Source organism: Perissodus microlepis, chromosome 17 (genome assembly GCF_051167445.1).
Source record: "Perissodus microlepis isolate ML-2025 ecotype Zambia chromosome 17, ASM5116744v1, whole genome shotgun sequence".
NCBI classification, from domain to species: Eukaryota; Metazoa; Chordata; class Actinopteri; order Cichliformes; family Cichlidae; genus Perissodus; species Perissodus microlepis.
The window spans coordinates 18,547,460-18,572,904 of NC_140477.1; the positions used below are offsets into that span (position 1 = coordinate 18,547,460).

At 41.5% G+C, this 25,445-nt stretch overlaps 1 protein-coding gene across 21 annotated transcripts in view; it reads left to right on the top strand.

Annotated features, from left to right (window-relative positions):
- celf2 (cugbp, Elav-like family member 2) overlaps positions 1–25,445 on the top strand; it is a 241,166-nt gene that overhangs the window by 28,800 nt on the left and 186,921 nt on the right. For all 21 annotated transcript variants that reach the window (XM_084910813.1, XM_084910814.1, XM_084910819.1 and 18 more), the window contains exon 2: positions 18,176–18,211. In XM_084910813.1, coding sequence (XP_084766939.1) covers positions 18,176–18,211 — 36 coding nt within the window. The remainder of the gene's footprint in view (positions 1–18,175; positions 18,212–25,445) is intronic.

Genomic DNA, 25,445 nt, shown 5'->3' on the forward strand with positions numbered 1-25,445 from the left:
CAAAATCTAAATCACAGAATAGAGATATCATTTATGTATTTTGTGACTCAGAACACTAAACACCTGCATTGAATTGAGCTGTGTTATGCCCAAGTCGTCCAGAACATAACAAAAAAAGAATATACGCACAAAGATCGTAGCCTGAAAAAAGGAAGAACAAAAGAAAACTAGATGCTGACCAGCATGTGACTTAAATTAGGTACGACTACAGGACAACACAGTCAAACCAAAGTAGGAAAAACAACAAAAACAAGCTGGGTCCCTAAAAGACATCGGCCTTCCGGGAGGAGAAAAAGCCATCTTGGAATGAAACCGCTTATATAGGCTCCCAAACATGTGAAGTCATACCCTTTATTAAATGGGAGGTGCTGTTAATTAGGACAGGTCCACCACAGTTTTCAGTTCCATAGATGTGGCCACTATAGGAACCCTCTTTTAAATGCAATCCACTGTAATTAGAGATAAATTGGGTCCAATCCAGAAAGTATAAAGGACCTCTTGTGGTCGTGTGAAGAAGTATTCCGTTGGTAAATGCAATAAGGGTAATGTAGCAAATCTGGCTTTAGAAACCGGCCTATTTTTACCTAAACGGTGACCATTTCCTAGTGTTTCCAAGTAGTTTTGGTGACTAAACCCAGCCAAACATTTGATTAAAGTTAAGCAATTTGCAAAAGTAAAACTGAACAGCAAGGTGATGGCAGAGGGAAGCTTTGATGATGGGTGAATTATGTGTCACAGTTGCAAAGGTTGATGCTGTTCACTAGAGCAGTAGAAGTACTCCTTTGTAGTCCAAAGAGGCTTCCTTATACAGATATCAAGGGGACTAATAATGACTTAGAATGACCATTCAATCATTCATTCAACTGATTTAATAACATGTGAGACAGGTTGTAAAACTAGCAACAAAAAAAAAACAACCCATCAGCCATCTCACATTTTCTAAATGACCCCATTTTTTACTCAGAAGTAACAAATTATAAATTCTGTCCAAAACTAATATGATTATTGCCAGTGTGAATATCTCAGTCGGCTCTTTTGTGATGAGTGGTTGGTTACAATCCAGCTAAGTCTTTAAAGAGAACTTACCCAATGGTTGAACAGCTCTTTTATTGACTGCCCGTGCTACCTTTTCAACCCGGTGACTCAACCAGTGACTGCTGATTCACTAGATTAACCAAAAGTGATGTCCTGTGGTTTCGGGGCCTTTTTAGCTTGCTGGAGATGAGGTCTTTATGTTCTAGCTTTGTGCTTTTTGAATGTCAGAAACTAGACTGTAAAATAGCTCCTGAATCAGTCTGAATAATTAAGTGTCTGCACGGGCATGCACACGTGCTTATGCTTTCAAACATGTATATCACAGCTGTATTGTTGTGTCATGGTCGGAGTTGCATGCGGATGAGCTAACGGAGGGTAATCTGCGCTTCCAGGCAAACGAACAGGCACAAGCACGTCCACTTCTTTCACAACACTGAAACACAGGCGCAATAGACCCGATCACAAGTGAACTTACTTAAACTATGCATTATAGATCAACACACTCTGCCTCTCTGTCTCACAGACGCACACACACACATATATGTGTACACACATTCCTCTTTTTCCTCATTTCACTGAATCTCCACGCACGCTCACATGCTACATCACAAATGATGGGATTTAAACATCAACAGTATGAAATATTCATGTGTCAGTGCCAGCCGCTCGAGCAGAACTAACACCAAGGGGGATTTGCCTTCAGATCTGAGGATACCACTGCATTCATCCCTCTCTCTCTCATTCCCAAACTCTCTCTCTCGCTCTCCCCTGTTGTGTTGCAGCATTCTGAGCCATTGTCACGGTGTTGTGTACCAGTGTGTTCCTGAGCATTGTTCTACTTTTCTGTGATAACGCCTTTCCGCTCTCAAGTGTTTTTTGTATGCCTGTGACTTGGAGGGGGGGCAAAGAATGACACGTCCTCAACCTTTTTTAAATTTTTTATTCTTACCTCAAAATGTGGGAAAGGTGGGTGAGATGGACTGACTAGAAATCAGAACCTGAGGGGATGACAGTGAGTTCGAGAGATGCTAGTCAGATTGGATTACCCTTGATAAATTCCAACATGGCATACTGCAGAGCCAAAAGTCTTAACCCTATGAGCTTTAATTAAATAAATTCACCCATTTGTCATTGGAAACAGTGATATCAGTAATTAGTATAAGTCCAGAACTGCTGTTACTAATAATAATGATATACATTATGAAGAAAACAAAGAGCACTAACAGCAGTGCTACTTTCCTTCAAATGGGATCACAACATTAAAATGGAGTTGTCACAAATGCAATAAACATAGGCAGAATCAACATATGTCATTTGATAAAAAGGAAAGCAAATTTCCTTTATTTCATCAGTACAGTGCAGCCCTGACTACATATAGAAGAAACAATCATATGTTATAGCTCCCAGTTGGTTCCCAGTTTTGGGAAAACAACCAGCAGCAATTTTGGGCTATTGTGGGAATGTTGGTAATGATGCCTTTGAATCAGTTGTGCTGCTATTTTTGGTAATTCGATGCATGGGTCATTTGTAAATGGCATAACTAAACTCACTGAACAAAAATAAGCATTAAAGACAACAGGAAATGGGCCATTTACTCCCTCAGTGCGGTGTAATTTCTGTGGAAAAAATGGGATTTGCGACCCGATGCAACATAGTGAGGAATGATGCAAAAGTGTAAACCAATAAAGTGCGAGTTCTAGAAGGAACACTTCAATCATCAAAGGCTGTGAATAAGAAATTTGCGATGGTTTTATTGGTTAGAAATTAGGTTTACACCAAGTAGTCCAGGATAACATCACCATTAAATATTCACTGTTTTCCAACAGGATACAATGTTGTTTTTTTTCATCAGTGGAAAATTACATTGCTGTTGAGCATATTAAATGAAAGAAGCGTTAGACTCAATGCTGCACAGTAACTTATTTATAAGTGCATTATCAGAGCTTGTTTTATAGTTTAAATTACTTGCAACAACTAGGTTATGAACAGGGTAATTGAGGCTTACAATTATAAAAAATCTAAAGAGAAATGTCATTCTCAGACCACTGCAAAATGAGGATGTGCACGTGCAGACAGTAAAATCTCTAATGGGCTCAAAATTGTTAATAATCTGTGGTGTAGCAGAGAAAAACCATTGCTATTAAAATGTTGCTGAAAGTTTCTGCGGAAGCAAACTGTTTAGAAAAGTTTGAGGACTGGTGGAAAGAAAGTTGTGCAGTAAAAGACATAGGCGGTATAAGGTGTAAAAGTTTGCAAGACTCTTAGATTACTCAGTGAAAGCAAGTGTGATGAAGTATACGGAGATACAAAGACTGCCAATGGGGGGGACATGGGAGTCAGATATGGGTCCAGTGGTCATCGTTCCTCCTGAGATTCATCCCTTTTCCATTTAAAAGATGTGATTACACCGCAACAATGCGCGCACACACTTTTACACACGCTTTGCTGGCAGTGGTGATCCAATTTAGGAGGTTAGAAGGGAGGGATAAGGAGATAGAGGGAGCAAAGAGGGGAGTGGAGGGGTGGAAGGCAGCCATGTAAGAGATGCAATGAAGGAGAGGGGGAGAAGCGCGTTCTCTCTCGCCCTCCCTCCCTCTCGTTTGTCATTCTGTCTGCACCGTATGCAGATGAGGAGCTAATATGATATCTCTGCTGAGCTGATGGATGTTTAAAATGATATGGCAACCCTGAGCAGCCTCGCCGCATGCTGCCTGCCAGGGATGGTGTCTCTGTGTGTGTGCGTGTGTCTTTGGGAATGTGGTGGTTTGTGTGTGTCAGTCAGTGAAAACCATATCCTAATCACTGTAGCAATGATACTTATGCACTCAAACATGCGACAACTTCCATTCATTTAGCTCAACATTAAAGTGGCTATAACCTATATTTTACGTCAGCCATATATCAAACGAGGATGTGAAGACAATGTGAAAGGATCCACTGGTAGTGATGAGGCTGAAGAGAAAAATCACCCAAACCAGCAGCTTCTTTTAGCATTGCAGAACTTTGTAGTAGGTTTCTGTTTCTGTTGTTTAGCATTCCAGTTCATAGATTCACTGTTTTTGGTTTATTCACACCTCATGGCATCAAAATCAGTGGCACAAAAATGCTGTAATGTCACTAAAAAAGAATGAGGCACGCATCAAAGGATAATAATATTATCATTTATTAACAGATCAACTTCCTGATTCAACTTTGATCAAACTTTATCTTACCTTTATCACAGTAAATGCCTGCAAAGGGCTAGCACGTGCATACATGACTGAGGGCCAAAATCGCCCCACGAGATCCTAAAAGGAAAACAAAATAACCTCAAAAAATCAATAAGAGGCGGCATTAGGCGAAGGAGTGACGAGATGAGTGACTACAATGGGTTTTTAGTGCTATTTAAATCAATACAGGTGCAATCAGTGGCCTCTGCAGTGATGCACATCAGACAGTTGGCCAGATGTTGGCTAGCTTAAATGCTAATATAGCAGATTTTCTTATATCTTAGTAATGATTTCAAACTCTCAAGGACTCCATATTTTTCTTCACTTACCTAACTTTTATCTGTCACTTAGTGTGTCCTCCTCTGGAAAACTTATTTTAATGGACTTTGTCCAATCTTTGCTAGAGATGAGATGTTTTGAAATGTAAGCAGTCCGTCAGTGAAATTTGGAATCCTGCAGCAATAAAAGGTGGATGAATACCAAGTAAAACTACTGTTAACTTAGAGGCAAGTGGCTGGAACAGCTACTAGTGGCAGTGAAGGCTACCGCTGACTGACAGGGTTGGCTAAAGGGTTGCATACATATACAACCAGGTCCAGGAATTCTAGCCGTCAGCTCCAAAATGATGGGAGATGAGGTAATTTCACTGTATTTGGATGGAGCTTCTGTGATTGCTTCAAAATACAAGTAATTTCTCCTGTCTTCAGATTGTTATTTTTGTCCGATGATAAGTCCACACCAGCCAAAATATTCAATATTTGATGGCAGAGATCAGGAAAAAACATCTGCACAAACAAAGAAGCCAGAACTGACGAAATAAAGGATATTTTGAGTTTGTTATTTCTATACTTTTATGTAGTATTTGTAGAAAATAGTAGAACATTTGAAACTACTGTACAACTACAAGCTAGGTAGCTTAGCTAGGAAAATGAGTAGACTAGCATGCTAGTTTGACTCTTTCTCAAGGTCCCGAATGACAGTGGCTCATGGGATTGTTATCATGAGCTCACCCAGCAAGAAGCAAAGATTATAAGTAGTGCATACATTTGTGCACTGTTGATGACTGTACATGGAAATCCTTTGGACAAGATATTGACATGCACAAAGATATTGACATGCAAAAAGATATTGACATGCGCGAAGCCTGGATTGTGCAGATAGGTACTCAGTCAAAGCGTATAATACGCTCCAAGAAATCAATAATAGTTGCTGGTCAATGTGAGGCTGTTAAGAAAACATTAATATCGACAAATTGTAGTTTTAAATATGCAGCACGAAGTGCATCGGAATTTGTGTATTTGTTCATGTGCATATTTTCATCTTGTCATGGTGGTAATGAGAAGTGGGGGTGGCAGCGGAGAGTGAGAGAGGGGTAGCAGGACTGATTGGATTCTCCACAGACTTCATTAGTTAAAACAAAGCCAGTTGTCCATTTGGGCTCTTTCACAGCCTAATTGATATTGATTTACTGATTTGCTCAAGGGTGATTTAAAAGCATGTTTGGTGTTATCGTCAATGCTGCTTTTCCTCTCTCGCTCTCGCTGTCTGTCTCTCTGAATTCAGTAGCGCTCCATCTTTCCGGTAAGCTCAGAGTAAGGAAAAGTTGGCTCCTCTCTTTAAATCACCATTAACAGCCACCTCCGCCCACTTTGTCATTTCATCACCGTCACATTATTTTATGACATAATTGAGAAGAATTGAGGGAAATTATTCTCTTTTCTACCTAATTTCCCTCCATGATTCAGGCTTGCCAGTGCAGCAGATTAGTGAGGGTTATCTTTGTCGTTGTGGACTGCATGGACCGATAGATCATCAACATCCTCGTAACTGCATAATGATAGTTATCATAAATGGTTAGTGGTTTGCTAAGTGAAGCATTGAGATCAATGGCTGTGGTGTTAGTGTTAGAATGAACAAGGCCTTTTATCATATTGATGGATGGCAGGCCTGTCTTTAATGTGACATGTTATGATCATATCAATTTGTCCTCAGTTCTCATTGACATCGCTTTATTGCCTCTCCGTCTCTCACAGTCCATCGCCCCACACTGTAAATTCAGACCTGAAGTGGCAGCGTGCCACAACGCTCCATAAACCGACCATTTCCCGTCCTCTGCTGTTTTTCTTTTCCTTTCTTCTCTCTGTCTGGAATCTGCTCTTTCCGTCTTTTTAATCCACCCAATTTCAACTCTGTTTTGTTACCTCTCTTTCTCTGTTTACTGTCTCTCTCACCTTCCTCCTTCGCAGGCATCGACAGACAGCCCGAACGAAAGAGTGAAGGAATCAGACTGGGATTAAAATGTAATATCAGACTATTAAAGAGATTAGTGTTTGACATTTCACCGTCTGAGCTACCCTCCAATCTGATGAACTGGCATTCGCGATATTGATTTATTCCCCGTCTTCTTTTATCGGTCCACATTCACATGGACAGCAATAGATCTGATATGGTGGCCTTTTATGAGGCACCTTGTCACCGGGGCCTTGGCGCTAAGTAACAGCCAACCGACTGCCAGGAATGATTGTTTAGGAGAGTGAAGTTTTTTCATCGAATCTGTAGTTTTGAAAGACCATAAGTGACTGATTTCACTTTCTGAAGTGGATAAAAGCAAGGTCTTAGTATTGAAGCTGTTAATGAAAGCTTCAGGTAATACAGCATTGCCACAAAAGAGCCTTTAATTATTTCCAATTATTACAAACCATCGTTTCAGCTCAATTATGTTGGATATCCGTCAAGGCTAACAAGGTAGCAGGACGTGATTGAGGTTCCTTATTATGCTCTCTGTCAACACTTATATATTTTTTTGTGAACACCAGAGACTTGCAATAAATGGAGAGCGTTTGTAGCACTTTCTTAAATAACCTTCCATTCAAAAATATTTGTGTCCATTTCGTTTCGCTTCCTCAAGCTCCTCAAATGTGTAGCTCTGCACTGATGCATCCACTCAGACCTCACATCAGTTGGTTGATGTTACACCTCGAGTGCCTCTGCAGGGATTTTCAAGAACTAAGAACGCAATTTCTTCAAAATCATTCAAAAGAAATGGTTAACTACCCATTTAACCACCGTTAGAGTAACCTGTTTTCTTGAGACTGCAAGCCGTATAAAAATGATAATAAACATTAAATCGCTTAAAAAACTTTACGCCATGACTTTTCTGTAGTGGATAATTATGTGTAAAGACCTAACCTGCTTTGTAAGCAGCATAAGGGTTGTTACTGAGTAATGTATCACACATGGCTTGTTATTACTTTTTTAAAAGAATGCATCACGTTTCTTAATTACTCCGCGCTGAAAGAAATGTGTCACACTTTCAGGTTGCTCTGTAATGTTAATTGTACATGTAATTAAATTACAGTAACTCCTAACCTTGTAGTGTGTTACACCCAAAACAAGTATAATTGTGACAAAATGTGAAATACTTGTCATGTGCTTTGATGTGTAACATATTTCACATGGCAGGCTCACATCTGCCTACACATCTACAGATTAATTATACCAACATGAAAATGCTGGAAAATTCTGTCAAGTATAAGTTAGTATTGGTTGTTAGGAGACAACATCTAGAATTTTTTTTAATGTGACCTAATCATATTGTAACATCTCACGCAAATACAAAACATGGATTGAGTTAAAGTTAGCATTTTCTATCCATAGATGCAACTTCCTCCTCCTCCTCCTCCTCCTCCTCCTTCTTCTTCTTCTTCTTCTTCTGTACAGACATGCTCCTGTTGGTGTGGTGAGAGAGAGAGGCAGAGAGAGAGAGAGACCTGGGACTTTATTTCCCACTTTCAGCTTAAGGAGAAAATAATGTAGGTTGTGCCTGTGGGAGAGCACCGAATCACGGTTAATCTAGTAGGCATACAGCCATGAATGATTTTGCATAACCTAATTAGTGAATGTAAATGGATACCAGCTGAACAGGTCAAACAGTATTAAAGTGTATCATTTGCTTCTTTGGTTCTTTTTACATTTTTTAAAAGTAATTTATAAATCTAATAAATCAGCTGATCGGTTTTTCTGTGTGTAAAAACTTTCAATTAGCTATCTTACCTTAATTAGGCACAAAAACGAGCGATGGTTGTAGCTCATGTCTGAAAACACCTGGTTTTCCGGTTACTAGAATCGGTGAGCTGCCCAGTTTCTAATACAGTGGTGGAAATCCTGGTTAACTTTAGTGTCACTGGGTTCATTAACTAGAAGTGTGTCCAAAAATCCCATCTTGGCACTGAAGATGTAGTGAAAGCGGCACCTTCAGAAGTGCATCAGCGGTGAGTGCTGCATTAGCGTGATGAGCAAAGGTCACCCACGTTGTGAGCTCAGTAGGATTCATCACGACTGCAGCTACATGTGTAAAACAAAGTGAAATAGCACGGAGCCTAAAAATAGCTCTTTTAAGTTACTGCTAAGTGCTCATGGCTTGTGTGGTGTGAAAGCTGTTAGGTTAGCAGTTACAGTTGTGCTGATTAACGTGGATGAGTGTGAGCCAGATCACTGAAAAACTTTGCTGAAATGCCCTCCGTCTGGAGTGGTGTGAGATGGTTGTATTTATAAAAACCCGAGAGCAATCTATGGAAATGAAGACCTGTGAAATGTTTTAAATTAATGAAAAATATAAGCTTTGAGTAAGGAAAAGTAGATTTAATTAGCTGTTATACTGAATGTTCTTCATATAGGCCTCCTCCTCACATCTAATCCCCCCCTCTATCCCATTTCCTGGAACCTTCGTCCTTCCACGTTCACTTTGCACCATCTTATCATCCGGCCACCTGGTAATGGCCTTGCGCTCGACTCCACACACACTAGCATTGTGTCCGTCGCCCCAATCAAAACCTTAATGCATCTCAATTTAACCACTGTTGTAACACACATGCACCCCCTCACTCTCTCTCTCTTTTTTTTCAGTCACTCACTCTCACTGAGACACACACACACGCACACACACACATGTATGCAGCCTTTATTCTGTTGTGAGGAGCGATGGGGTCGGGGAGTGTGGCATCAGTAATGCGTGACGCATGCCTCCATAACGCCGGCTTCATTTGCATGTGTGAGGAGGTCCGGGCTAATGGAGCTGATCTCTTGTGCTGTTATTAAATGGGGAAAGAGATGGAGAGGGGGTGGGGGGAAGAGGTGGGGTGAGGTGGGGGGATTATTATTAAAGAGGAGGAGGGAGAGACAAAAAGAGGGGAGGTCTTCTCTTGTCTCCCAGAAGCGTGATGGATGATTCAGAAGCCTCTCCTTCACTGAGTTTAGTCTCCTTAGTTGCTGTAGAGTTTGAGGCGGCAACACACTAACATACAGCAAGTGTGTGTGTATGTGTGTGTGCCACAACCAGCCTGCCTGCATACCCTTTGACTATCACAAGGTAAATGAGGCCTAACACACTACTGCCACTTCTCCCTTTGTTCACCCTTTACCACTCAGGTCGTTTCTCTCGCTGCATTTAAATGTCCTCAATATGTCAGACGTGCATGCATGAGTGCATGCAGTCCTGTCAACGCACACTCATAAATACAGGTGCACACACACACAGTAAATGAAGTCTCTTGGGGCACTTGTTTCAAACCCTTTGTAACAGCACACATGTGCACTGTTTTACTGCAGTATGTTACAGTGTAATTGCAATTTTCCAGCAATTCCAGCGCTACACTGTAAAGTAACAGAACTAAACTGTAAAATAATGTTTGCTAGAGCATTCATCTTTTATAGTTTACACACCGAATTAATGATCATTGTGTTTTAGGTTTCGCCTTTATATGCCAGAGCTCCATTATGATGTGCTAAATCAAAAATGTGCAGAATTTGCTGCTCAGCAGTGGCAACAGCAGCCCCTGTGGCTACAAGTGGTAATTGCAGGATTCTGGTCAATTCTGTTGGGCAAGTTGAAGGTTGCAGAATGCAGCTAATCATTCAAACAGTAGAAACCGGCAATTTTTACTGTCAGCAGCTGATAAAAAGGCTAAATGAGTTTGCAAAACATTTCTCTCATATCCTGTATGAAAGGTGGATGTCTGAAAAGTGAAACTAAGGTCCCCAACCCTAAATGCAAATGACAAACATTTATTGATAATGAAGCAAGAAGCTAGGCCATAGACTGAGATTTGGGAAAGGCCTCGCTGAGAGGTGGCAGAGTCCCTTAAAACCTTTGAGAGAGGCTGGAAGTGGGGCACAGAAAGGAGAACGAATGGGTGTGTGGTGCAAGTAGGCATTTATAGGCATATGACTGAAAGGGAAGTCTGTGGGGTGTAGTCCAGCTACTGAAATTCAAATCTCAATAAACACTTTCCATTGAGAGTTCTACGATCGAATCAAATACTAGCATGTCTACTTTGTTATCACCAAGCCTGGCAGTATCTACATCCCCTGTTCCTCAACAGGGGAACAAAGTTTCTCATGTCTTTTATGTGTATATTTAGGGGACATATACTGTCCTGTGTCTGAAATTGGCCAATAAAACTGAAAGAATAGCTGACATCATCATGCTGGCCTTTAGCTTAGCGTACCGACTGCTCCCATGTACACCACTTTCTCATGACTCTGTACTGCCAGGTCTTGTCCCAACAGTCCCTGCTGCAGTACCTTATGTCCTCTTAATCTGCCAGCCTCTGCTCTCAGCTTCTTCAGGACCATGACCTTAGTGTTGAACTTTTTCTCATGAGAAGCTCCCCCACCTTATATAGAGCCAGAACAGGTGTTGTAGGGAGGACTGGGAATGACAGAGAACCCTTCTGGTGATGTACTGAGGTATAACAGGGTATTATAATTTCTTTAACAAACAGCACATTATATGTGTGAGACTGTTTGTGTTGAATCCATGAGCTATTCATCTCTTTAGATGTATATTAAAGAAGATAAATACAGTTTATCTCAATATCCTTTAAAGCTTTAAAGGAAATGCACGTGGTAAAGATTTTTCTGTCAAATGTGAGAAACAAAAGCATTCTTTTTATGTTACAGTAACCACACATAACTAGTTTTATTGTCAGGGGTTCAGGGCATAACCTTGTTTTTCAGTACATAAATCTGTGTTATGGTGATGTAGTGCCCCAAATCTGTCAGGATGATCAGACATTTCCTGGAATATCTTTCGACATTAACTTTGTATTTTCATTCAAATCTTTAAATTAGTTTACCCAGACCATAGTATAAAAAGTATGCTTTTGGAACTATCAAATGTCCCATCCTTTTATTTTGGCGATTCTAAAAGATTTATCATTTCCATTCATTGCTGGAATGGTGTCATCGGTCAGTTCCAGTTTTGACTATGGATTGGGTTTTTTTTATGGTAAAATATTGTAATGAAATATTCACAGACCTTCTCAAACCACTCCTGCTGTTCAGCCAGCATCTACATTGTCCGTCCACATGCTCAAAATCTTCAAACAGATTAGTTTTGCCAAAATATAGTTGAATGCTATGCTTCTTCCAGCATTTCAGGGATTTTTAGGAGTGTGATAGCATGAATCAGAAGCGGTACGTTTAGCCAGAAATATGATTTTCTTGGAACATACTGGGGGTACAGATGGACAACAGAGGACTGGATTAAGAAGGAGGAGTAGTTTCTTTGGACGCAGTACTTCTTTCTTTGAAGCCTTTTAATTCAAGTGTCGTTAAAAGGAAGAAACCATTCAGCTTTACAGTTTTGAGGGGAATATTTCTTGATCAACTCAAAATGTATTGTTTTAAACAGTTCCACACACAATAAGACACTAGAATCAGGATCAGTGTTTTTATTAACCCTTTATTTGTGCTATTCTGGACACACCTGAATGCAGCGTCAGTCAGACTATGATTAATGAAACAGCATTTCATTGGTATTGCTGAGGTCTTGATGCCATCCAGTCCCCTTCCCCCTTTGGCACTTTGGCACGGCCATCTACCCGGCTCATCCTCCAGTGGGAGAGTTAAGATCCATCTGGAGACAGGCCAGCAGCCTGTATCTGACATCATCTTAAGACCTGGCACTGTTTTTCAGAGTGACAATGGCTGACTTAGAAACAAACGCAACACACACTTCAACACTTACACACACACACCGGCGATGGAGATAAGATTAAGATGATGAATAAAGTGCGAAGCCTTAGGAAAGTGTGAAAGTCAAGTGTGGGAATGCATTTATCAGTGTTTAAAGATGTGTGTTAGGGGTGTGTTGATTGGCTGGGGATTGTGGGTACAGCTTGTGAAGCGGGTATATGTGAAATGCACGATGGCAGGTGAGAAGGAGAGAAGCGTTAAAACGGAAAGTGTTAGGATGACACAGATGGGCTGCTGAGAGGAGGATGAAGCAGGGGAGAAAAACAAGAGACAGCTAGAGATCCTCCTGGGGCTTTTAGAACAAGCAAATATCAAATTGATTTACTGTAGTCTTACAACTGCTAATGAGACAGTCGGCACAAAGGTAACTGACAACAAATCTGATAATAGATTAAAGATTTTTTTTTAAATCTATCAAGCTGAAATGCCAACTATTCTCTTGTTTTAGCTTTTTAAATGGCTGGATTTATTTTTATTGAATCTCCATAAAATATAGATGTGACTGTGGGGCCTAAGAAGTAAAGTCAATGCACAAATGCCACATAGCTGCATTCTTTCCAGCAGCCAGTAGGGTGAGACTCCTTTGGTTGGCAGTAGAAGTCAGATTGTGTAGAAGTCTATGAGAAAATTAACTTTCCTGGTGAGTTTAAGGCCTCTGTGTGTGCTTTAGAGTTTCATTTAACACAATATGTCTTGGCTTTGAACATTAGGATTACATTTAGAACCGGGTGTGCTTTAGTTATGGGCTACTTTTACCTCTTTCCACTCTTTCCACCGGTACCAGGTTGTACCTGGTACTGGGTACTTTTTTTAGCACCTGCTCTGCCGGAGTTCAAAGCAAGCTGAGTTAGTGTCAACAGACTGCACTGCCAGCAATTGGCCAGTCAGTGGCATCACTCGATGAGTCATGAGAGTCACTTCTTAACAAAAATCGAAACTGCCATTTTTGAAAGGAGGATGACTCAATGACGAAAATGAGTCTGGCAGTCCCCGAGTCTGACGAAAAGGTGTAGACTGAGCAGCATGTATATCAGCCGTTATTGTGTTGTGTTTCTTTCGCATACAAATGACGTTACGGGACTTTTGGCAATGTTGCTATAATGACCCCACCCACATTAAGGTGAAAACGACCCAAACTGAGTAGAGTCGAGTCAAGTAGGTACTAGTGGAAAAGAGGCATTTATGATTGGCAAGTCGCTACCAATCATAATCATAATCGCTACCAATCATTAGAAGCTCTGGTTACTACCAGAGTCAGACCCACCCTCAACATGCCAGACATGTTGAGGGAACTGCCAAAAAGTTCACATTGGAGCACAATGGGTGCCCTCACAATGGTCATTCTGTGATTTGTATGACTGCGGCTTAAGTATTTTGGGGGCTTTCAACTGAATGCATTTCAAGATGCTGACTTGGACTTAGAATGAGTTTGCAAGTACTTCTGAATCAGGCTGTATTTTACTGTGTGGCTGTTTGAGAAATACTGAATGTTTGATGCTGTTCAATAGGTTTGTTAAATGGCTCATACTGTCTCTCTTCACACAGCACTAATGCAGAAGCAGTGTGTAGCGGTGTGTGCTATGTGTGCATCACATCTTCTGGTAATCACAGTGTCTCCCAGTATCCCATGGCACGTGCCAGGTCTTGCCACCTGCTCTGTCTTTGCGTCGCCTTGTCCGCTGATGCCCAGGAAGCCCCTCAGGTTTTCAGCTTTGTTTTATGTCTCTGCCAGGCCCTCAGCTGCGTGAGGTCTGCAGGAGTTTGTGCGTGGGTTCACATACATTGCCAAAAAGCTGTCTGTCATTAAGCATGAGTCTGGCTTTTTTCCACCTGGACACTGTTTTCCCATCTGTTTCCATCCCAGTGATCAATTCTGACCCAAATTTTGTCAGGTTGACTTATGTAGACCAGCAAAGGGCACAAGCATTTCCAAAAAAATCAAGCCTAAAGCTTCTTGTTATGTTTGTTTTCTGCAGAGAGATTTTAGAGAGCTATTCTATCAATAGCTCTGTAATGGGGCAGCTAATAAAATTCTGGTGTGAGTCAGTCAGTGTGCTGGAAAACGATGAAAGGTTAAAATACTATCCAGGCCTAAAATGACCACTTATGCTGAAATAACACTCTTGTAGTAAGAATTCTGAAAAGTTTTCAAGTAGTAATCTGAAATTTCAACATTAACAAATGTGAATAATTCAGCCAAGGGATACTTAATGTTGTTTCCTGTCCCCGACTTCTTCACGTTGCCAGTAGATAGCTTGAAGTCACGCTGTTCCTGTTTGACAGACTGTCCTCAAAGTTTTTATCTCCATAGTCTCAGCAGAGACCACACTTAGTTAGCAGTCGACCCTGGAGCATCATTGCAAAAACAAGGCTAATGGGTGCTCGGCAAAATATACAGTACACTAGAAAAGAACTTTCAGAAACACCTTGAAACACTAAACACTGAAGTCAGAAATATAAAGCTTCTATATCCACCAGTTCTAACACCTGTGGATTGTTTGTGTTTTAATTCCATCCTGATGAAACTGGCAAGGACTTAATCATAATCAGTGTACGATATTTGTTTCAAGGAAATGTCTCAAAAGAGGGTGCATTTCCCTTTCAGAGGGAATATATATAAAACTAACAACAAGTGACAGAACTCTAGTAACGGTATATTGGAATATTGGATTTTAAAATCACCAAATATCACTGTTGGTATAAAAATTCTATGTGAGTCAGCTCTATTGTACAGTGAAATCCTAGAAGACCCAAAAACATAAGTACACAAACATCACAGTGGTTAAGGAAGAAGAAAATTCAGGTTCTGGAATATAGGAATCTGAATCCTGATGTTAACACGACCTGCAGTGGGCTGTTCAGTCCACACATCCTGGATGTAATGATGGACAAAAAAATTTTGCAGGAGGAATGATCCAAAAGTCGTCTTTCATCATTGTTCAAGTCTCAGAGGCAACTAAAGACAACATCAGATGGAGGAGGATGGAGGAGTTACTAGATTAGAGTTCACGTACTTTTTCCAGCTAGCTCTGTGATTAATTGCTCAATGAATTCGATATAGATGTAAGAAGTACCACTATTATGTGTTATTAATTCCATCTAGATTGTGTTCTTATAAAACTGAGACTCAAATAAAGGCTAGACCACCTCTTATTGATGCAGAAACCCTGATAAAGGTTTCTTAAACTTTTCTAGACACATACTGAGTGTCAATGAAGTTTAAGCACGAGTCTTATAATTAAAGCATGCAAGACCCGTCTGCTTTATCCTGTTTTGGCTTTTGCTTCCCAGCTGGATATGGACTAAGTGAGAGGAACTCTTAGTTGCTTGACTGTGCTTTTAGTGTCATCATACTTTAATTGAACTTACTGTTATTAAGTTTAATTAGAGTCTTTATAACTGGCTGACTTTTTCTGTAATGTCTAAGTTGCGAAGCATGTTTTAACATCGAGCTGTAATATGCGAGTTAATAAGTAATAAGAACCATGGAGTGTAAACGTTTGGAGGTTATATATGTATGTAGATTTCAAAATATGAGAGCCCTGGTCGAGTTTTGTGCGTAGTAGTTTAGTTGTGTCTTATTTGCATCTGTGTGTATGTGGTGTGTGTACTTGTAAGTGCAGGCTGTGTGTATCTGATGTTCCATTTACCCTTTTTCATAATTCATGGCACTGAGAAAATGGACTGAAGCGGAGGTGGCTATCATGTGTGTGTGTGTGTGTGTGTGTGTGTGTGTGTAGCAGGATAACAGATGAGCGTTTTGTGGTTCTGTGGAGATGAAACGGACAAGAGTGCGTCTTTGAAATGCAAAGAGTAGTGATAGCGGTGATTGGCCACTGTGTTGAGGAGGAGTTTTTTTTCCCCAGCATTTCATCATAACACACTTGCTCTCACCTCCCACCTCCACACACACACACACACACACACACACACAAAGTTTATTAATGATCGCATTGTGTTAATTCATTATTATTTTATTTACCTCTGTGACATAAAACCCGGACTAATTCGGTGCGTCTGAGCTCTGGAGGGTTGCTTGTGTCTGCTTGTGCGTGTCTGTATTGCACTGAGTGTAATGCTGGCTCGCTCACACACACACACATGCATATAGTGTCTAGTGGTGGGGCCTGGGGACCAATTTATTTACATGCAGTGGAAGAGGAACAGAGAATTGGAGGAAGGGATAAAACAAAAAGGGAAGGAGAGAAAAAGAGGAAGCAGCAGGGAATTATGGAGAAAACCCAGTGGAACGAGCAAGTTTCTCTGCTGTTCCCAAGGACAGACTAGACCAATTTACTATTTAGATGGCTCAGTGGGGGTGTGCTTCTTTGCGGATTTTGTTTGCCAGTATCTTAAGTGGTTTCCAGAAACGCTGCCTTCATTGGTGACGGACTGTTTTAGCTCCAGGGTTAAAAAGTAGCTTAAAGCTGCAGTCGCATGTATTTGCTTTGAAAACAGGTAGAACTTAACAGGAAATCACCTACAAATGATGCAACCGCAGCCTGGGAACATTTACGGAAAACCCGAGTGAGATGATAACCTTTGCTGGATGCCGCTGTGTGCTGCAAGAGATACAGTTACTGTTTGAGCACACAGAAACGTCTCTCACAGTAAATCTTAATGTTTGTTGGATAATTTTATTTTGAAGTTATAGGGAGGGGGTTACTCTATAGTGGGAAATTGTTTCATGACTGGAAACAGGTTGGAGCTGTAAAGCATACTGGAGATGTGCACTGATATGATGTTTATATGTAGCTCTATTAAGATTCTATCCTGCATCAATGTATACATTTTTCTACTGTTTATCTGCTTCTAGTTCTCGGCAGTTAAGTCAAAACTGCTTGTATTTCCCTCTCTCAAGCAATCACTGGAGGGAAATTTTTTGTAGCGTGTCCTGGGTCTGCTCAGGTGTTTCATCAGGCATCCCAGTCATAACTCCAAACCTCCACAGTCGTAGTTTTCAGTTTCCCTGCCTTCTGTAGTCCCCCGCTCTTTACCTGACTGTTTTTGTCTGATTTGTTTCTTCTTTTATTTGAGCGTGCTTTTGAGTGTTTCATTTCCCCGTTCTTGTTCCGTTTTTTGCCTTCGTCAGTGTAAGTTAACTCACCTGTCGGGTTCACCTGTTACACTGTGTAGCACCCTTTGTTGAACTCTAAGTCTTTATTAAACTTCCTTGTTTCTTCGCCCACCCGCCAGTCTCCTTGTCCTCTTGCGAACGTTTGCTAACGAACCATGCCCAGAAAGCCCAGAACAAAGTTCATTTTTTTCCCACTTGTACCTGGAATCGTATTCTTTTGGCGACAGCACACAGTTCGTGGCCATAGGTGATGAAGGGAATTTAGCTCAGTTAGAAAATCAAAAGCCTCACCTTCAAGCTTTGCAACTCCTGCTCCACTCTCCGAATTTGAGGGCAATCAGTTCTTTTTCCCCTCCGGTTAAGAACCGTAGCCTCAGAATTTAAGGTGCTAATTCTCCTACCATCCGCTTTATGCTTGACTGCAGTGGGCCTCTGTGATAGTTGGAGGTCACCGCTTGATGAAGCCACCAGGACCTCATCGGCAAATAGCAGAGATATGAACTCCGGAAATCTGCCAGCTGTGCCTAGAAATTCTGGGCAGCCCTGGAGTCCTGCGAGCAGAAAAATACTGACTGAAGGGTGCCCTGAATTAAACGCTCAGTGCCTGCTGTTAAATATCTTGGTAGAAATTTCTTATCATGCTGGCAACTTAAAATGAGAGAAAAAAAGCTTTTAGTTTGAGGGAATAGACGCTTACGTTTGTCAGCATCTCTGTTTGGACACAAATTATATTCGATTTGTCTTTTTACAAATTATTAGGTAAATAATTTTTATTCTCTTTACAGCTGTTCAACAATCTTTTGTCTTTGTCTTGCAGGCAGGACGCCAGTGACCTCTCTGGACCGATACAAAGGTACTGTAATACATCTTTTCATCATCTCCTCTCCTTTTCCCTTTTCCCCTCACTCCTTCGCCTTCCTTTGGCCTCATCTGCAATGAAGCATGCCATCTCCAGGCTTAAGGCCAAGCACTGGCTACATCAACACTGGAGTGGTGTTGTGAAAAGGGGGGAAGGGGGGGACCGCAGAAGGACAGAAGGTAGATGAGATGAGGTCGTGGGTTGAGAGAGAGACAGAGAAGTAAAGGAAAAGAGAGAAAGGGGAAATTAAAAGGCAGAGATGTGACGTGCCTCAGATCTATGGCCAAAGAGGGTCATTAAACTAAACCCTTCGGCGACAGAACGACAGATCAAGAGAGGGGAGAGGGAGGGCAGAAGAAGGTTTAAATAAGGGCCAATCTTAAAATAGCATTACCTATTTCTCATCTGAGGCCTAGTTAACAGGAAAAGAATGAATATCTTGCCCCGAAAACCATCAGCGCCCTCCCATTTCTTATAAGATGGAGGGAGGTCGGAGGGTGGGGGTGGACGAGCCGGTGCAAGTTTTTATCCGTTTGAATAATTTTAAGCTCATAAAGATTTCTAATGCACCTGTAATGCTTTATGACCTGAGTTATAATCAGAGATAATGCTTACTGTTGCAGTAAATATTACATTTATGAACTACAGGTGTTAATGACTGGTTGTCCAACAAAGACCCTAATAATAGCACATCGCATAAACATTTATAGGATCCATAATGCGTCAGCAGGTGCTGCTGTAAGTGCGGTCACCGCTGCGTTGAAGGGTACTCCAGAATCACAATCCAATGCATTCATGAACCGAAAAGGCAAAAATACATTGTAGCAGGCAAACAATAAAGAAGGATAAATGTTGTGTAGAGATGAAAATGTGATCTCTCTCTTTTTCTTTTAAAAAAAAGGCAGTTATTTCTCTTTATAATAAAGCAGAAAACAACAAAGATAGAAGGTGATGAAATGTTCGCTGTGATGGATTACCTATCCTTAGTGAGTTTTAAGTCTCTGTGAGCTGATTTTTTTTACTCCATAGTGAAATGAACTGAATCTAATGGCTCCCTGGAAAGTCAGAAATCCATTTAAAAACTCGCAGTATATTTGGAAAATACTCAGCAGTAATATAAAGAATATGCGATTTTAATGGACTGAATCGTGTCAGACCACTGATGTGGTCCTTTAAGTAACCCAGTGGCTCTATAATTTTAATATTACTCTTATTTTATATATATATATAAATATATAAATGTTTTTTGTAAACCAGGCTAACCTCTAAATAAATGTTTTGTACTTTTGGAAGTGCGACAAGAAAATGGATAGCATGTTGTTACACGATGATGAGGTCTACATCTGCTGATTTTTCAATACTACAGTCTCTAAATAGTATCAGTCTAAAGCTGCTCCTGACAGGCAAACACGGCAGGTGAATCAGCTGAGATCAAAAAAACAAGATCCGGCTCGGAACGCGACACCAGCGGAAAAGAGGCAAAACACGGGAGGAAGAGCGAGCGACGGCGGCTGCGGCTGTGAATAATTAGGCAAAATAGTTTGCTTTTGTTTTTCTCTCTGATTGGAGAAAATAAGCGAGGCTGTGACTGTCGCGTGTCGCATGTGCTCTCACACACACACACGCACCAGTGTGTGTTGTCTTAGGCACTAATCCGCCACACAGCTGCGTCATTCCGGAACGTGTGTTTACTTCCTCTGTGCCTTTACCACCACCACCACCATCACTGCCGCCGACCCCCCACAATCCCCTGCAAACACACACAAACACACACACGCACAATCACACAAAAGAGAACTGGGCGTATAATTTGATCCTGTGTGCTCTCCTCCTCTAATGAAGCTCTCTGGCGGTTTGACTGACACCCGGCTCGTTATTTAAGTGCCTGTTTTGGGCCAGGAGGAAGAAGAAGAGGAGCTGGGGCAAGGATGGAAGACGGAGAGGAGGCGGAGGAGGAGTGAGAGGGGTTGGGGAGAAACAGATAGGAAAAGTGGCAACAAGGGAGCTGAAAGAGAGGATAGGATTGGAATTGGGAGGATAGGGATAGATAAAGGGACTACAGGAAATGAAAACAGGCTGGAAGGATGAAGCAGGGACAGAGAAAAAGAGGATCATGGGAGTCGTAGGGAGTAAATGAGAGAGAGGTGTGGAGAAGAGTTTTAAAAAAAGAAAGAGGAGAACTGCAATCAAGACAAGACAGTTCGGGAGGAGGAAGAGCTGATGCCGGAAACAGGGGTGATAAAGGGTGTGGAGGGATTGTGTGCATGAGTGTGTATAATTGCAGGTCTTTGTCCTGATAATGTTTTTTTAAGGCACACAGCTGATAATTAGCAGGCATGGCTCCACGGATGCCTTTCAGCATCGGTCATTATGAGCCGCAAACCCACTATTGGCTCTGACATGACCTCCTGAGATGGCGAGGAACGCTGCGGACACACACACACAAACATACACACCCATACACACACACGTGCGTGGCAGCAGCGAGCTCACACACGTCAAAAAAACGCACCAATTGTGGTAAACAAGTGCTGATTAGTGTATGAATAGCATAAGCTCACGAGTGGAACAGATACAACAGCTCTCCGAAGGCCTCAAGTTCCTCTTTGGCATGAGGGCTGCAGGTGCGCGTGACACGCACAAATGCACTCACACTTCCTGTTTACAGAGCCAGACCCACACAGACAGCAGAGACTGTAATTACAGGGATTCACACAATGTGGCGTCCCGGTACGCTGCGTCCGTTATTACCTCCCCGGTTGCCACATGACAACAGCGGTCTCCCCCCACCACTCGCTACGGAGACTGCCTGATGCGCCGCTACTGGCCCCGCCTCCCCAAGTATTCCCACATCTGAATATTTATGAGACAGGAACTGGCAGTCAGAAGACACGGGCTGGAGTATCCGCTCTCCTCTGCAGTGACAGTTATCGGTGTTAAAGGCTCCTTCCTGAGCTTTAATTTGTCCCCCAGTGAGAAAACGTCCAGCAGGAGCTGCAGCGTGGCAGATTCCTAAAAGCACTCCCGGTCATTTCATTTTTTAACCCTACTTTTTGTGCCAGAACTTTTGCATTTCGTCAATAAGGGCAATGACTCCGATTTTTAATAACACAACAAACGCAGGCCTCTCTCTCTTGTCAAGTAGCAGCGTGGCGTGTTGGAAAGGACAGGATCCGGGTTTATCTCGCCTCTGTTATTTCTATCATCTTTCAAAAACTTCTTTTCTTCTTGGCGTGTTCAGAATGTGCGACCAAATATCAGCGCTGGGTCCTTCTGCTACCCCTTTTTGTGGCTTTCAGCTTAGCTTAGGTGCCATCATGTGACGAAAGAGTGGATGCTAATCAGGTAGTTACAAGTGGCCAAAGGAGAAAAAAAGAGTGAAACTGTTGCAGCAGTTTTTTAATTCTCATTGGGTTTTTAATTGTCGGAGGCTATGCCGGTGTCACGCTCACTGTTCATCCATTTTTCATCCAAACACATGAATTATGAAGAATTGCTAATGACGAGGAGGAGAGAGAGGAGAGGGGGGTCTGTGTGCAGAGAGCTGGACGGACTCTTAGATATCTTTTCTTCCTTCGCTTCCCCACAATCTGTCTCTCTGCTCTCTCAAGAGAGTTTTTTTCTTTTTTGAGTGACACAGGGGTTCAATTTCTGGATAAAACACACACACACACACACACACACACACACAGACAGCCTGGGTGGCAGGTGAACATACAGTGGTCCAGGAGGGACTGACTTCTGTATGTGTGATCTAGACCATTGACCTGGAACACACAGAGCACTGAGAGAATAAAACTCACACACACACACACACACGTCATTACTTTGTTTTTTCTATTAAATATTTTAAGTATCATTGTAACTGTTTCTATATTTTAACATATAATTACAAGTTTTTGTTCTTCCATTTTGTTATTTTTGTTTAATCAAGCATTGAATAGTGTATAGTGTTGAACATAGACATATAACACGATCATTTTTTACTGATTTGCTATTCCTAAATGATTTTCGGATGCCTTTACTTATTTACTTTTTTAACACGTGGTTTTTTTGTTTTAATATTGTATTTTTGGTACATTTGTTTCGTTTCATGGGAACTACATTTTCATCTTTTTATTATCATTATTTTATAATTTACTAGTTTATCCCCTGAAAAAGTTGGATCATATTGAATAGTTGATCGGAAAATATATTTTTCGGTGTTATTGCTGCTTTTTAATCAATCCAGAACACGACTAGGTATTAAAGCAGATTCGTCTGAACACACTCACACACACACATGCAGTCAGAGCGTTGTGCCCTGGGGTTTTCTGGGATGCTGGAGTGGAGTTCCTTCTTCCAGCTGACGCTCCCTCGCTGAGACGGGGAGAAGCTGAACTCGTGGGCGTGTCTTCTTTGCATTGCAGTGATTTCCTAAAACAATAAGAATATACGGCTGTTATGATTGTACATTCATTTCAATTGAGTCCTGATTGCAAGTGCGCTCTTTTATTAGCAACTTCTACCCAGTGCAAACAATGCTGTTGCCATAATTAATCATTATCACATTAATTTTGTTTTGAATGATTACTGTAGCACGTTATAAAGAAACTGTTTTTGTTGGTGGTGGTGGTGTTGATCTTTCTGAAATTAGTTCTTCAAGCGCAGTAATGATTCAGTTACAAGATTGTGATCTGGGGGAAAAATATCTTTAGATTTGCTTTTACTTTCCTTTTCCATTTTCATTCGCTTGTTTGCACGTTCCCACATTTGTCTTTTTCTCTGCTAAGGCACATATGCATGCCTTTCAGTGTGTGTGTGTGTGTGTGTGTGTGTGTGTGTGTGTGTGTGTGTGTGTGTGTGTGTGTGATGTTGGGGGAACTCAGTGTGACTTTTTTTTCCTCTTTTTTGAGAGGCTCCAGATGGCTGAGAGACAGGTGAGCCAATTAGCGAGTCTCACTACACAGCAACATCATCACACCGGCGGAGCACGACAGCGAAACACACAAGCACACACACACGCACACACACACGCACACACACACACACACACACACACACACAAACACAAAAAACATACCAGTATTTCACATGACTCTGCCGCACGGTTAGCTCTGCCACCGTAACGTCCCGATGTGCGTCTTAGTCCGTCAATACGCCGTCACGAGCTCGTCAGTGTCACCGCGCAGATGAAATTGATTCTGGAATATGTAATGATTCTGGGAAATGATGACAAATGATCCTCTAATGTTAGCTTATTATCACGGCCTCCCGCAACATACAGCGCTGCGCGACTTATACTGTGGCCCATTATGCATGTTTTATACGACCCAGAAAACAGGCATAATGGGCAGATTTGAATTGATTTGCTTGTGTATTCATTTATTTTCAAGGAGCCAAAAATATTTCAGGAAGCCTCGCTGATGTTCATTATAATTCTAATGAAGTCGAAATCTTCACAAAGGAGGAGAGAGCGGCAGGAAGACAGCAAGTCTAAACAAAACAACAACCTTTATCTGTCTTCCTCTCTTTATCCCTCTTTTTTTTCCCCTCTCATGTCGTCTCTTTTGCTCTGTTTCAGCGCTGAGTAGCTGAATATTAGGCGTAGAAATTGCAGACTTTGCCGGTAATTAGCCGTCAGCCACTGTGGAAAACACACCTGACCCTTTGCACTCCTTCCAGCTTCTAGATGCAAACAATACCCCTACACACATATATGCATCCATATGATGCAACGCATGCACTTGCATGGTGCTTATTATTTAAAAAGGCTGCTGTGTTTGTCTATTTCTCTTTTTGTTAAGGGATAATTGAACACCCATGAGGGCTGCTTTCCCGCCTAATGGAAGGGGACAAATTAATCTCTCTGTGCTAATGTCTGCAAATGGAACAGGACCACTCCTGCCACCTCCATGCTCAGCTAACCTGCTTGGCGTTAGTGCATACGAGGATAATGTAAACCTCCGTCGGCTCTGATGATGGATATAATGCAGCTAGTGTCATTTTGAAACTGTGGGATTCTCTAGGCCTTCTGGGAAAAAATCTGCAATCACAAAAGAATTTGTATAATGTTTTTAACTGAAACGATCAATGTTCTGTGGTACAGTTTTCAGGTCATTCCTACCTGATATATATGCCTCCAAGTGAGTATTTCTAAAGGACTGGTATTAAGTAGATACTTTAAATCATCCTGTGAGATCAGAAGTTGGTGCATTCTTATATGTACTGAAAGTCATTAACTGCATTAGAGTCTTAAGAAGGATTTCTCACAGTCGCTTTACAGCAAGGCTCGATTTAGACAGAGGACTGCAGACTGTGCTGCTGTAGGTGCTAACAGCGCCACAGGAGGGGTAAAGTGGGAGACGGGGAACTGTTAACAACTGCAGTAAAAGGCAGTGGCATCAAGACTGCATTCTTTTGGATTCCATGTCAGTCACCAGGCAAGATGTGTAAATAATGCAGGCACTGCGCAGCCACACACCTCGAATATGTAAGTGCTGTGTCTTTTCATCTCCAGTGTTTTGTGTGATCTTTGTGAAACACGGTGAAAACCTGTTTAAACCATAAACAATCCTGTTCATATGCTGAGGGTGGAGACTTAGCGCGTATGTGAAGACGTCCCGGTGTTATACTTTAAACATCGTCAAGAATGTGAGGTTCTGTTTAAGGCTGATTTGTTTTATTCTCATGGTGCAGGTGTGAATCCAAGGCTCCGTTCATAGCAGCAATCTGTACTGTAAGTAAAATACCTAAACATATTAGATGGAGAACTTTAGTTTTTAATCCTCAGTCGTAAAAGGCAGAGGGGGTATTGTCAACCAACGGGGCAGCGTGGACACAATAACTCAAGAACGAGGCGACTCAGGATTTTCGCACTTATACCATAGGTGCAGCTCCTAAAAAATGTCAGGCAAGTTCCAATATATTCCAGTAGGTTGTAAGAATTTGTTGTCAACACAATAACTCAAGAAGAAAATCACGTAGGATTTTCAACTTTATATCACAGGTACAAATTTGGAGACTGGGGGGTTAGTGCCACCAGTGTTTCCCACTCCACTCATGTAAGAAAGAGTAATTTAAAAGTGTTGCTTGCTAAGAACTAACATAATTAACTGTAAATCAACTGAGGATAGATTTAGTTCACGCAGTGCAGTTCAGTCTTGTAATTGTAGCTCAATTTAAGAACACTCAACCCAAGACACAGTAAAGTGAAGACACGATAATATTAGTGTCACGGTTCTGGGTC